This window comes from Phaseolus vulgaris, chromosome 5 (genome assembly GCF_051622355.1).
Source record: "Phaseolus vulgaris cultivar YP4 chromosome 5, ASM5162235v1, whole genome shotgun sequence".
NCBI lineage: Eukaryota > Viridiplantae > Streptophyta > Magnoliopsida > Fabales > Fabaceae > Phaseolus > Phaseolus vulgaris.
Genome location: NC_143502.1, coordinates 13,803,045 through 13,817,328, shown reverse-complemented (window position 1 = coordinate 13,817,328; position 14,284 = coordinate 13,803,045). Strand labels below are relative to the sequence as shown.

The 14,284-nt window shown below is 42.7% G+C and overlaps 2 protein-coding genes across 2 annotated transcripts; both read right to left on the bottom strand.

Annotated features, from left to right (window-relative positions):
* Positions 1–5,665: 5,665 nt before the first annotated feature.
* Positions 5,666–6,394, bottom strand: LOC137833988 (uncharacterized). The gene has a single exon (XM_068642056.1). It carries the CDS (start codon positions 6,392–6,394, stop codon positions 5,666–5,668), a length of 729 nt encoding a protein of 242 aa, XP_068498157.1.
* Positions 6,395–11,579: 5,185 nt separating this feature from the next.
* On the bottom strand, positions 11,580–12,620 carry LOC137835193 (ethylene-responsive transcription factor 4). The gene has a single exon (XM_068643579.2). It carries the CDS (start codon positions 12,495–12,497, stop codon positions 11,916–11,918), a length of 582 nt encoding a protein of 193 aa, XP_068499680.1. The 5' UTR covers positions 12,498–12,620; the 3' UTR covers positions 11,580–11,915.
* Positions 12,621–14,284: the final 1,664 nt, after the last annotated feature.

The window sequence follows — 14,284 nt, the reverse complement described above, 5'->3', positions numbered from 1 at the left end:
CAGTCTTGTAGTCTTTGCCACTATTCTAATGACGAACTCCAATTGTCAAACTGATGAGCGAGAAGGTTAGAATCTTAGAGAGAAGGGAGAGGAAAGGAAAATGAAACTTCTAGAGAGATGGTGGTTCTTTTGAAATGAAACCTGAATAACTGAAATTTCTATTTATATGTTCTTTTCACTTTAATAATAAAATATTTAGGTATCATTTAAAATATATCACTTCTACTCTAAGGTTAATTTCTAAATCCTTGCAATAACTACTGTGTAAGACTTTGGCATTAAAGAAAGTTGGGAGTAGGTAAACAAATTTAAATTATTGTTTATAATAAACTATATGTATTTTAACACTAATTTAAACTTATTTTGTATTGTAATATTTTATGGATGCTCAACCATTAAATAAGGAAGCAGTTGACTATGCAAGGAATGTTTAGGCCACATACTTCATTAGCTTCTATAACTCTAGGACAATTAATGAATAATATATAGGTTTAATTAATATAACATGCTTCTAATGTATAGGAAATTAGCTAAATAGATAGAAGTAGATAGGAATATATATTGGTGGATGTAAATGATTTATCAATATATATGATTTCATTAATTTGAAAAATGTGTATCTGGTTGTATGAAATATTATTACATATATGACTGGGCTTTTAAATAAACATGTTAATTAAGAGGAGGAAACTCATTAAAAAAAATTGAACGAATTTTTATATTTCCATCATAGACTATGGTTATAGTCAAAACCAAAGTTTATGAGGCACTAGGTTATGGAATAAACCATCATAGACTGCGATTTTGATTACAACCATAGTTTATGAGAGATCATGCTAGAAGCCCAGAGAAGGGTATAGACGTCGATTCTTGAAATAATTGTCGTCTATAGTATATTAAAATATTATATTATGTAACAAATAGGCTTCGGTTACTCAAACAACCGGGACCTATAAGTGTCTATAAGTCAGAACTATAAACGACTTGATCATAAATTATGATTTAAAAACTAATGTCTAAGGTAAAAAATCGTTATCTTTGAGTATTGTTACACTAATGACTAAATCAGTACCAAATTAAAAAAAAAAAAAACTACCATATTAAAAGATCTTTAATATCAGTCCTACATCACAATTTGTTCTTAAAAAGGTGATTTGAATAACTAACAAAGAAATGTGTATCTAAATTATTTTTAATTTAAATTCTTAAATAATGTGAGAATCTTGAAAATATTAAAAGAAACCCTCCAATCAAAAATTAAAAAAAAAAGGCTCATCCTTAAAATGAAGTTTTTATTATCGCATTCAATATTTCAATTACAAGTGTCTTTAACTAACATCAGATCATCGAAAACTTAAACTTTTTTAAAAAGTTTATGAATTTTTAAAATATTATTTTTAAATAAAATTATGATAAAGTTACCTTATATTAAAAATAGAGATGATACTCATTTACCACTATCTCAACAATAACAACATACTAGGCAGGTGAAACATTTACATTAAAAGATGATCTACATTATTGTTTCTATAACTAAAACTTTCATATAACTTACTTTTAATATTAAATATAATTTAAGCACTATTGTTTTTTAATTTATCAAATTATTTTATCTTAAGAAAGAAAACTGTGATGGAATGCAAACAATATTTTAAATGTGGTTAGATTATCTGTATTAATGAAGTTAAAGGTTAAAACATATGTGATTCCAATTTTTAAATGACTAGCTTTGAGTAATGGTAAATGTTCTCGTGTGAGGGTTGGGCCTAGAGAACTATTGAGAGGATTCTTCTATCTCCTTCTATCAATCAGTCGTACTATTATCAAGCTCCCTTCCTTGCAAACTCCTTGCTCTTCCTTCCTAGCCTCGGTTCTCTGTCTTCTCGTAATCTAGACTCAGAGGGTACCTGCAGAAGACACTCTGAAGCTCAAGTTAGCAAAGATGTTCGGTACTCGATTCTCAGAGCACTGTATATGATGACGTACCTGATTCTTGGAACGTGTGCTATTTATATTACCTTTGGTGGGTTTTCCATGTTGAGTCAGGTTAAGGAGTTGGACCATGTTTAAGGCTGCATTACCTAGCTCCTAATCACAAATTAGCTTTGTTGACCTTGGTTGAGCATAATTGGACTTGAACTATTGGTCGGCCCAATAGACGTGGGCCTTAACTAACTTTAGTCGGCCCAATGATGGGGACCGAGACGTGATATCAGTCGTACGACCCTCACCGGTACACTTGCCTCCAAGGCTTGAGGATGGTTAATCTGAAGAGTCTTTTGAGAGTGATGTGTCGGTTGGATGTCTGAGTTTGGTGTGACGATTGGGGTTCTCGATGTCTGACGTGACATCAGGTGGTGTCTAACGCGTGACGTGACTCGCATTGATGAGGGTCGTACTTCTTTGATGAAGTCGGTCGGTCGAGGTTTCCTATGTCTTGGACTAGGAAGTCTCAGAAGTTTAAGGAGTGGTCTCGTCCGACCGTGGGTTCTGAGGAGCTCGAGATTCTTTCTCTCTTCGATCAACTCCCGATGGAACTCCCTACACAGAAGCTGATAACCGTGTATACAAAAACGTCTCGTTGGGCAGCCTTTAAGGGTATGTTGGTTTTCTCTAGTCTCGGTCGATTGCTTTGTTTTTTTACCAACTTAGCTTTTCGTTGTTGCAGAAATCATGGACGCCTTTAAGGAGAGTGTCGCCCAGCGTAAGGGCAGGCCGAGAATCGAGTCCCTGGCGGCCAGGAAGGGGTCAGCCGGTGTTGGCCCTTCGAGAAAGAGCAAGAAGAGGTCGAGAGAGGAGGGCAAGATAACGATGACCACCCGCTCCCCCGGGGTTACGCCGACACCGCCCCCTCCTCGTCGTGCATCGATCGACGTTGACTTGCCCCTAATTGACAACTTCAAGCGCCCGATCCCCCCTTCTGCGACCGACCGCACCATGGAGGTTTCCAGGTGTTGGAGGTGACTTACAATTTGCGAAGGGGGTGAAGATTAGCCTGCCCGAGCCGACCCGAGAGGTTATCCAGGGGTTGAAGATTAGCCTGCCCGCATGAAAAAGTTGTGGAGGAGGCCGACAACAAGAACTCGATGTTGCATGCCGAGAATTCTGAGCTGAAGGCCGAGAAGGGAGCAGTCGAGGCAGAGTTGGATAGGAACATTGATGAGACTTTGGAGCTGCTTAACCAAAGTTTCTTCCAGGTCGTCTGACAGGCTCACGTCTTCTACAACGATCAGTCACCATCCGGTGAGTTTGACCCCGAAAGCAAAGTGTTTGAGGGTCGGATCTTGCCGAGGGCCGAGGTGAGGGCCTTGGAGAGTGCAGCTCAACCTACTACGATCGAGGGTGCTGAAGGCGAAGACCATTAAGTCTTAGGCTTTCAGTGTTTTGTTTCCTTCGGCCAGGATGTGGCCTTTTATCGCTTTTCCTCTAAGGTCGGGGTGTGGCCTCCTTGTATCTTTCTTTGTGAATGAAATGGTCGCTTCTTTGCATATTGTGGCTTTTTTATTAAGTTAAGTAGTCGGTCGGATAACTTAATTGCACAAAGAAAATTGAACAAGTTAAGTAACCAGCCTGTTCGTGCTTGTAATTCGTTTTAAGGTTTCGGCAGGGTATGCTGGTTTAGGCTTCATCCAGACCAAACCGAGTCATCAGGATGTCGATAAGGTATTCTGATTAAAGCTTCATCCTTGACCAGACCATGTCTTTGGGTATCGGCAATATGTGCCAGTTAGAGCTTCATCCAGACCGAACCAAAGTTTTTCGGTATCAGCAGGGTATGTCGGTTAGGGCTCCATCCAGACCGAACCAAACTTTGTGCGGTGTCGGCAGGGTATGCTGGTTAAGGCTTCATCCAGACCGAACCGAGCTTTGTGCGATGTCGGCAGGGTATGTCGGTTAAGGCTTCATCCAGACCGAATCGAGCGTCGAAAGATGCGTGAACTTTGAATTGCAAAGAGTTGAAGAAAAACGCCTCGTTAAAACCTGTCCGGCCAAAAACCCTCCTTAGGGAAAAAACGGTTGGATGAGGAAAGAGTGCGTGAATTTTATTCATTAACTATAGTAAAACTTGATGTGTGTGACATTCCACGTTCTCTGTACAGTTTTGCCTGAGAACCACTCTAGGTGGTACGCCTCCCCAGCTGTAACTTCTCGGATGCGGAAGGGCCCTTCCCAGTTGGATGAGAACTTGCCTTCATTCTTCCTTGCATCGCTTCTCATTCTCCAGACGAGGTCTCCCTTATGAAAACTCCTCATTCGGACCTTCTTGTTGTAACGTCTTGCCACCTGAAGCTTGCATGCTGCTTCTCGAATCTTGTTCTTGTCGCATAGCTCATTGATCAGATCTAGGTTGACCGAGAGACTTTCTTCATTCAAGGTCAGATCAAACATCTTCCTTCGGACGGTAGATTCGCCTACCTCGACCGGGATCATTCCTTTGGTCCCGTACGTTAGTGATGCAAACCCACAAAGACCCCAAAACCAAGTTCACAAGAAGATCACCAAGGATGCCAACTATGAAGGGTCATCTCAACATGCAAAGGAAGACCTCATCAATAGGAGGAATGGACAAGGTCCAGAGCACTTGAGGTTCTTCCTATTAGTCTTCTTAAATATTTAGAAAATGTTGTAAATAATTTGGGCTCATTTGTAGGGGTCCAAATAGTATAAATAAGCTAGAATAAAGTGTCTTTAGCATAGTAGGGGGTGTGGGTAGCATTCTAGCTTGTTCCTAGCCCATTTGAAGGCATTTTGACCTAGTTTCTAGAAGGATAAGTCTAGAATACGGGATTGACTTAGTCAAACCCTATGGCTGCCCATTTTTTCCCTTTTTCCATTCTACCCTTTTTTTCTTCTTTTCCAAGGCTCCTAAAATCTATAAATAGGGAGGCCTACCTCATGTATTCATATGTTGAATGAAGAGTAAAATTACTATACACAAATTGTGTTAGAATTGTGAGTGGGAGATTCTCCTCCTAAATTGGTCTTATCTTGTGAGTGTTGTGAGCTTTCAAGTGGCGGCATCTGCACTTATCTTGGATTCAATTTACCATTCAAGTGGCGTGCTCCTTTTACAATTCCATATCTCCTAAGTTTCCTTTCACTCATCTCTTTCCATTCCTATTTTCAATTCCAAAATATGTCTTGTTCTTGTTCTTTAATTTTCAATTCGGTCTTTATAATTGCTCACCTTGTGTTTGCTTAAATTCTGCACCTAATTTGTCATTGATTCTCATCATTAATTGTATTTTTCCTTTGCCCTTATGGAAATGAACCTTTACATCTACTTAACACTTGTTAAGTTAATGTCCAGTGGGAATTTTCCTTAGGCTTCTCACCTATATTTGTCCTAAAATCTAAATCTAAGTAAAGTGTCACTAATCAAATGAACAATCCTAAAATCAACTCACATCAGTTAGGTTGTACGGTGTTTCTTCTGAGGATGTCTGGGGGTGCAGTGATATGCCCACGGGACTTCTAACAGTTCTTCGGTCCATCGACCTTTTGCTTTGTCAAGCCGCTTCTTTCGTTCGTTCAAGATGACTTTGTCGTTCTCTTGTTGGCGGATGTGCTCTACCGTTGCCCTTTGAAACCTAGTGATGTTGTTGTGGACCGTGTGATAGTACCTATGGAGCAAAGGCTTTTTCACTTCAAATTCTCCTTTGCTCTAATAGATCATAGCTTGGGAGTCGCTCTTGCAAGTTACCTCGCGAGCTCCCATGTCGTATGCCAAGTTCAGCCCGACAAGAAGAGCTTCGTACTCGGGTTGGTTATTGGTGGCCTTGAACCCAAATTGGAGGGCTTGGTCAAAGAGGAGGTCACCAGGTCCTTCGAGGACGACTTCTGCTCCACATGCAGTCTTGTTGGAGGAGTCGTCCACGTATAGCGTCCATCCGGCCAAGAGGTCCAGCAAAGTTGTGCGCTCAGTGGAGAAGTCGACCAAGCATTGGGATTTTATGGCACCTCTCAGTTTGTACCGGATGTCGAACTCCGAAAGCTCAACCAACCACGTTATCATTCGTTCTGCAAGGTCGGGTTTAGATAAAATTTTAAAAATAAGGTAGTCAGTTTTTACCGTGATGGAGTGGTTCTGGAAGTATGGGCGCATTCGCCTGGCCGTTAGGACTAGGATGAGGGCCACCTTCTCGATCATCTGGTATCTCGTCTCGGCTTCATGGAGCGTCCAACTGATGAAGTATATTGGTCGTTCTTCATTCTCCACCTCTTGAACTAGTGCAGTGCTCCACTTCCTCAAAGACCGCCAAGTACACCACAACGGGCTGGTCAGGTCTTGGATGACTACCGGTGATGACAAGAAGTTCTTTAACTGTTGGAAGATTTCTTCACACTTCTCATCCCAACTGAACTTAGCTTCCTTGCGGAGCTGCTGCACCATCGGCCTAGTTATCTCGACCAGCCCGGGGACAAACCTGGAGAGGGCGGTAAGACGTTCTATCAGTTGTTGAACCTACTTTATGTTCTGGGGGCTCCGCATCTCGGTGATCGTCTGACACTTGTCCGGATTGGCCTTGATTCCCCGGTGGGTTAGCATGAAATCCAAGAGTTTTCCTCCTTCAACCCCGAACGTTGACTTCTCGAGGTTGAGCCTCATGTTCGTACGCCTGATGGCTTCGAAAACCTCTTCAAGGTATTTTATGTGTTGGTCGCAAGAGTCAGACTTCACCATGATGTCGTCTATGAGCCATTGGTAAATTGCTTCAGCGTTCTTCAGGCTGAATGACATTACCTTATAGTAGTAATTGGCATCGTCCATCACGGAGGTTGTCTTCTCCTTGTCCCAGGGGTGGATGCTTATTTGGTTGTAGCCAGAGTAAGCGTCCAGGAAACTAAGGATCTTGTGGTTGAACGCCCCATCTACTAGCTCGTCGATGTTAAGGAGTAGATATGAATCCTTCGGGTGAGCCTTGTTTAGGTTCGTGTAGTCCACGCACATTCTGCATTTGCCATTCGGTTTGGTGACCATCACCATGTTGGGCAACCATGTTGTGTATCGGGCCTCACGGATGAAGTCGACCAAGAGTAGCTTCTCAGTTTCTTCCTTGGTTGTGAGCCTTTTCTCCTCACCATGGTTTCTCTTCTTCTGCTCCACCGGACACGCTTCCTTGAATACTTAAAGCTTGTGCATCATGATATCCAGGCTAATCCCCGACATATTGGATGTCGTCCATGCGAAAAGTTCTACGTTCTTCTTCTACGCGGCATGCATCAACTCGGCCTCAACAGCTGCTATGGCCGTGTTGACACAGATACTGAGTGTTCTTCATCAAGAAGAGGCACTCGGCGCAGCTCTTCTCTGACTTCCATCTTGTCCTCGATCATCCGTGGATCTAGATCCACCAAAGCGACTATATCTTCAATCGGTGTAGGGTGGTCTTCTCTTCGAGGAGACTTCTGTCCTCGAGAAGTTGTATGCTTAGGGAATCGGTCGTTGCGCAGCGTCTCCACCCTAAGGCTCTCGGCATAACATTCTCGTGCGAGTTTCTGATCCACATGCATCGTGATAATGTTTACTGACGATGAAGGGAACTTCATTGCCAGGTGGGGCGTTGAGACGATCGCCATCATGATGGACGGTCGTATGAGGAGGATGTTGTACGAGGTGTTAGCATTACTCACCAAGTATCGAATCTTAATTGTCTTGATGTTCATCCCCTTGTCGAAGGTGGTGTAAAGCTCAATGTAGCCTTTAGTATCGACCCTCTCACCTGCAAAGCCGACAACATGATCAACGTACGACACCCTCTCTGCCTCAGGTATCCTCATTACCTTGAAGGTTTTCCAGTAGAGGATATCTACTGAACTTCCCTGGTCCACCAACGTTTTCATGATGGTGAATTTATTGATGTCGACCGATATCACCATCGGGTCGTCCTGTCGATAATCAACACCTTTGAAAACGTCGTCAGTGAAGGTGATGGGCGACATTCTCGGTCGGAATGACACCGTATTCACCTGATGCACCGCTCTGAGGTGCTTCTTCTGGGTGTTGTTGGAGCTTCCATCGCCGACGAACCCTTCAGCGATGGTGTTGATGACTTCCCGGTCGCCTCTCCTATCGTTCTCCCGCGGAGGGTCTTCTCTGCGTGGAGGGTCATCCTTCCTGGGCTGACGTTCCGGTCGGTGGTTATATCTTGCCCTTAGAGGGGAGTAGTTTCTTCACTTTGCGGGCTCGTCCCGCTTGGGGGATCGCTTTGTGCCCCGGGCACCCTGGACGAATTGTTGTAGGTGCCCGCTTGGATAAGTTCTTCTATCCTATCCTTAAGGGCTTGACATTACTCGGTGGAATGTCCACTGTTCTTGTGGTACCGGCACTGCTTCCTGCGGTCGGCATTTTCTGGGCTTGATGCCTTATTGAGTGGAGGGATTAGCTTGGCGTTGAGAGCCTCGTCCAGGATCCTACCCCTCTCGGCCATCAGGGGGGTGTATCTTGAGAACTGGCTGCCCGAGTTATCCCTTCTTTTGTCCCTGCGATTGGCTGATCGGCCCTGGCGTTCCTTCTCCTCCTTCCCCTTCTCACTGTTGGCCTCCGCTCGGGCCTGGTTGCGAAAATCTCTCAGTTCCTCCAACTGCATGTACTTGGCAGCTCTCTTTTTGAGCTCGTCCAAGCCAGCGGTCGATTGCATGCAGAGGCTATCAGCAAACGGTCCTGGACATAAGGTCGTCAGCATGTGGTGCATGGCCACGTCTGGGCTGAGATTTCGAATGCTCATTGCCACCTTGTCGAACCTATCGACAAAGGTTCTCAAAGACTCTCCCTTCTCCGGCGGATACCAACCAGGGCAATGGAGGTCAGGTGGTGCGGTCGGATCGGGGCAAACTGCATCTCAAACTTGGACATCAGCATCGCAAAGCTGTCGACGGAGTTGGGAGGGAGCTTTGTGAACTAGCTAAGAGGTCCTCCCTTCAACGACCTGGGAAACACTCGGCACAGGATCACATCGTCCGAGGTATACAGGCTCATGTGTGTAGTGTACGAATCCATGTGCTCATCTGGATCGGTCGTGCCATCATAGTGATCCATGTTGAAGCCTTTCCACTTTTCCGGCAGTGGAACCCCAATAATGGAATCAGTAAAAAGGTGTCGACGCATAGAATCCATGGTACCGGTCATGTGGACCATCTTGTTAGGATAGGACTCACCATCCATCTCCTGAGTGGGGGCATTGTCCTTGGTCTCCTCATCCGCTCTCAGGTTGGGAGGGGAGGTGAACAACCTACCAACAAGATTAGTTGGCACAACGGACCATCCTCCCTCGATCAACTTCCTCTTCATATTCTTGTTCTCCCTGCTGAGAGCTTGGATTTCCTGCTTACTTCTTCATTCCTTCTTCTCAGCTCAACCATCTCTCTCTGCAGAGACAACAACAGCGTGGTTTGGTCAATTTTAGTCATCCTCTCGCTTGTCATGCTTCGAGTTGATACCATCTACTAGCGTCAAAAACTCGATTTCACACTGTACTGGTAAGAATCGTACGACTGATATCATGTCTCAGTTCTCATCAATGGCCAACCGACACCACAAATCCAATTATAGTTAAGCAAGTTAGTGAAGTTAATAAGCAATCAAGAGTTAGGTAATACACTTCTAATATGACTTAAGCTTTCTAATCTGGCCCAATAAGAAAGATACGTCATGATCTGATTACCATGCGTTGAATACTAAAACTGACTTGAACGTCAGAGTGTCTTCTACAAGTACCAACCGAGTATGGGTTATGAGAAAATCGAGAGGTGGAACAATCTAAGGGAAGGAAAGAGTTTGCAGAAAAAGGAGTTAAAGTATAGACCGACCAAAAAAGGATAGGAGTATATAATTCTTCCGACCAAAAAAGATAGGAGTATATAATTCTTACGACCCTAACCCGATTATACAACAATAAATACAATAATTTAATAGTAGTATACGAAGTTTTAACACAATAATACATTAAGTTTTAACAATAAGTAGGTCAAATACAAAGTTTTATGGCTTCAAATACAGTATGTGCGTGTGTTTCAATTTTAATTAATGTGCCGATTTATTAGATAAGAAATGGTATAGATTACTGTTATCCATTTTTTTTCATAATCTATTTTTTTAAGGAAGTTGTCCTTTCAAACTTTATTAGTTAAATATCGTATACTCTTTTTTTAATTCTTATAATTTCAATAAATAGAAGAACAGCAATGATTCTATCGCTTTCATTTTATATTAGAAGCATATTTTATCATTTACGCACAAACAATTATTTCGAAGAATACAGGGATGAAATTAAGAGTCCATTTTTTAAGAAAAAAAATGGTTCACCTTATAAAACAATTTCAATATTTATTTTCTTCATTAGAGATAAAATTCCATGACCAGTCATCATTCCTTTTAATTTTATTTAACTACAAGTATACGCCACTCAGTCATAGATTCCTGCTCTTTTAATAATAAAATTTATTATATACGATAAGATTGTGGAATTTTATAATAATTATTTTTAATGTATTTTTTAATGAATCTATAGCGTAAAAACTTATATGATACATAAAAATAATTTTCTTTTAATCTTATTAAAGGGTATATGTTTAGAAAGTATATGAATAATTAAAAATATTATTGTTGAGGCCAAAAAAAAATTGATTGATTGTTATTGTAGTTAGTTGGCACAAAGTGGTTCTTTGATTATGTATGTATTGTGAAGCAATGATGGAAAAAGGTAAAAAAAAAAAGAATTGGAAAGGACGAAGAAGAAAGAGTGGGAAAAGGTGGAGACACAGGAAAGATGGGGGCGCAGAAACATCACGTGAAGACAACATCAACTCCGACAGGCACATAGTCAACACGGAATGCCCACGTGGGACCCACCGCCAGACACGCTCACTTCTCATTCGCTCTTTCTTTTTACGCAGCGTTTTTGCCGTCGGTGCCGCCTGCGCACTGCATCCCATACAACAACAATGCATGAATGCATTCTTAGTACCAAAATAAGAAACAATGAACCACTCTCTTCACTTTATAGTCTGTGGGCCCACTCTCACAGCCGTAGGATTAAACATGGCATTGAGATCCGCGCCGCAACGGGATAAGATAACCCTCTCATCTGCACCTCCATTTAATCAAGTACCCACGCTCCTCATCATATCAAATCCCTCAAAAACCACCTTTTCTCTCTTTTCTTAATTTCCCTCTTTCAAATCGAATCGGATTCACCGGTTACAGGGATTGGATCGCAAATTAATTATTATTATTATTTATAATACTATCTGGATTGATCATATTTTCAATTGCTATGTAATCACGTTTCCTCTCTTTAACTTAAGTCTCACTAATCCAATTTGGTTAACAAAACCTGCAACTAAGTGGGACCCCTGCTGACACCACACAGCAATACCAAGGTTTAATTTATCATGATTTTAGGTAGAGTTAATAGAAACCACCACGACAAAAGCCTAATCAATAGCACAACAATGCCGGCGACATGTCTGTGATGTCAGATCTCAACCAAATCCAACAACAACAGCCAGGATCAACTGGAAAATACACAAAAATCACTACGCACAAATGGATAAGGTCACCATAAGAATGCCAGTTGTTGATAGAAAATTCTCAAGACAAATAAAATGAGAATATTATATATGTGAAGTTGTGAGAAAATGCAGAAACAACATGAGATACTACTGTGGATGAGTACTCAGTTGCAAAAAAGCAAAACAGCGTTTGCTATAAGTCTTCGTCATAACATATTTACAAAACATCCTGGTTATCTTTGCCACGATAGTCAACAAATCCGAGCATGATGATGTCAGCTACCACTTACTTTGCTCATGCTGTCCATTCAAAATGGGTAATACCTCACACACATGCTTTGAAAAAAAAAAGGTGCAAAAAATTGCGAAAAACGAGATCTATTCGTGAGGAGATTCTTCAATCACGCAACCTCGGGAAGAGGAGGCACGTTGAGATCGAGATCCAGGAGCGCACGTCGCTCGGAATTTGAGTCGCCGCGACGGAAATCGGAGACCGGACGTCCGAAGCCACACGTGTCGCGGCGGCCGACGGCGGCCACGGCGTCTGCACGCGCGAAGGCATCGAAGAAGAGGACCGGACGTGCCACTGGCAGGACCGCGGCAGACAGAGGGGTGAGCGTAAGGTCAAGGAGCGGCGGCGGCGGCGGAGAGGAAGAGTCGAGCGTGCTGCTCTGGCTAGGGCTACGCGCGTTGTTGTTGTTGCTGCTATGGTTGTTTACGAGAAGCTCGGAAGGTGTGGGGAAATTGGTCTTGGCTTTGGCGCCTCGGAACTCGCGCGCAGCGGTGTCGTAGGCTCGTGCGGCTTCTTCCGCGGTGTCGAAGGTGCCAAGCCAGACGCGGGTTTTCTTGCCCGGGTCGCGGATCTCGGCGGCGTAGCGGCCCCAAGGGCGTTTCCTGACGCCTCTGTAGCGAATCTCTTTGTGGGCCTGTGTTGGGCTTGGACCGGGTCCGGCGAGTGCGGTGGCTCTGTCCCTTGGAGCCATTTCTTTGTAATTCAAATATACCAGGTTTTTCTTTTTTCCTCAACGGGGAACACGAACAGAGAGAAAAGTGAGAGGAGTGAGGATGCGTGTGGGATTGAGACAATGTCTGAGGGAAAGAAAGGGAGTTGGAGTGGTTTTATAGCCCAGATGGAGAGAGAGAAAGCACACCGTGTGCGTGCGTCTTTAATGCTACGCTCCACTCACGCGCGTCCTCACCACATCACTTCCCTTCCCTCTCACCTCTTCATGCTTCTCGCCACTCCCCTCCTGCCACCTCACTACACACTTTTTTTTCTCTCTCATTTTTTCGATTTATAAATGATTAAGAGTATATTAAACAAATAACTTAATATTTTTAAGAGAGAAATTAAAAACATATAATGAGGAAATTAAAAAAGTTGTTAATTTTATAGAAACAAAGAAGGACATATTGCGTTGTGTGTAGCCTTTTCATATTTTTCTTTTCCATTCTATCTTTAGTGAGTAATAAATTAATGATAGTATGATTTTAACGTATTCTCTAGCTAGCTTTGAAATAAAGTTTAACGGCACCAAAAGGTTTAATTCTCGTGGGTAGCTGATAGATGATGTGGCAAAACGTAAATGATTATTTTTTTCCTCTTTTGTACACTCTGCACTTGAATAAATATTACTTTTTTTTTCCTCCTTCCAGTCTTTATGGTAACTTAAAAAACAACACTCAATTACTCAATTATACTTTGTTTTATTTCAATAAACATTATTTCAAATCAATTATAACGCACCAAATCCTAAATAAGCAAAAATAAGTTATGAGAAAACTTAGGTATATGGATACAAATTATACAGAATTTCCATTTTTCTGCTAAATTTTAAGAAAGGGACTAACATATCTTATTGCATCGTATGCTCCTAAGGAGAAAGAGGAGCAGAGATAAAAGGGCCTCCATTAAAACCCGACAGCGAGAGGAGAGAGAAGAAAAAAAAATGAAGCGGTTACACGTGTAGGAAAAAAAAGTGGTGAAGGAAAGAAGTGGAGCGCGTATCCGAACGCTCCCCACACGTGGGTGGTAGCACCTCTAAAACATTTGGCGCGGTCAACGATGTTCGTTGACTGCACTGTGTTCATTCATGCACTAGCGCATCATCATGGTATGCTCCATAAAGCGCCGCGCCGCCCCAGCCGCGATAGAGAGCGTGGTGGCGGGGCCCACCGTCAACATTAATAATTGCAAAAGGAGGGCCCAACGGGGCCACGTTGCTGCCTCCAAAGGATGACACGTGGACCTGACACCAACAACTACCGCAGAGGCGGCGTTTTCCCTGATGCCGTTTGCATCTCTGTGTGCCGTGCTAACGGAGCGGTTGTCCAAGGTAACGGCGTTGGATGGAGACGATTATTACAGGGGACATTTGTCGGCACGCTCCGCCTCTCGCCGCGTGAGATGGATCAGGATCAGAATCAGAGGAATAAACGAGAAGAAGCGAATGTGTTAAAATCCGTCAGATGAATCAGACGGTGGAGATGGGGTACACTGAAACCGTGACACGTGGTGCTTTGGATCCCTGGCGGGAGACACGCTTGTGCATACGCCACCATCCCAAAGTATCTTCATGTATGTACTGCCGTCCTTCTTTTCGCTTCCACCACATATATTATTAATATTATTTTATTTATTATTAATTTAATATTATATTCCTCAACTTTTATATTATAATATTCAAATACTTTTTTTTTCTGCCAACAGTTTTTGTTTATCTCTTCTAAAGTGTCAATAAAAAATACATGAGTCTAGAAACCCACAATG

Excerpts from the sequence above, each read along its gene's own strand:
- LOC137833988 (XM_068642056.1), bottom strand. The coding sequence starts at position 6,394 with ATGGTGCAGCAGCTCCGCAAGGAAGCTAAGTTCAGTTGGGATGAGAAG.
- LOC137835193 (XM_068643579.2), bottom strand. The coding sequence starts at position 12,497 with ATGGCTCCAAGGGACAGAGCCACCGCACTCGCCGGACCCGGTCCAAGC.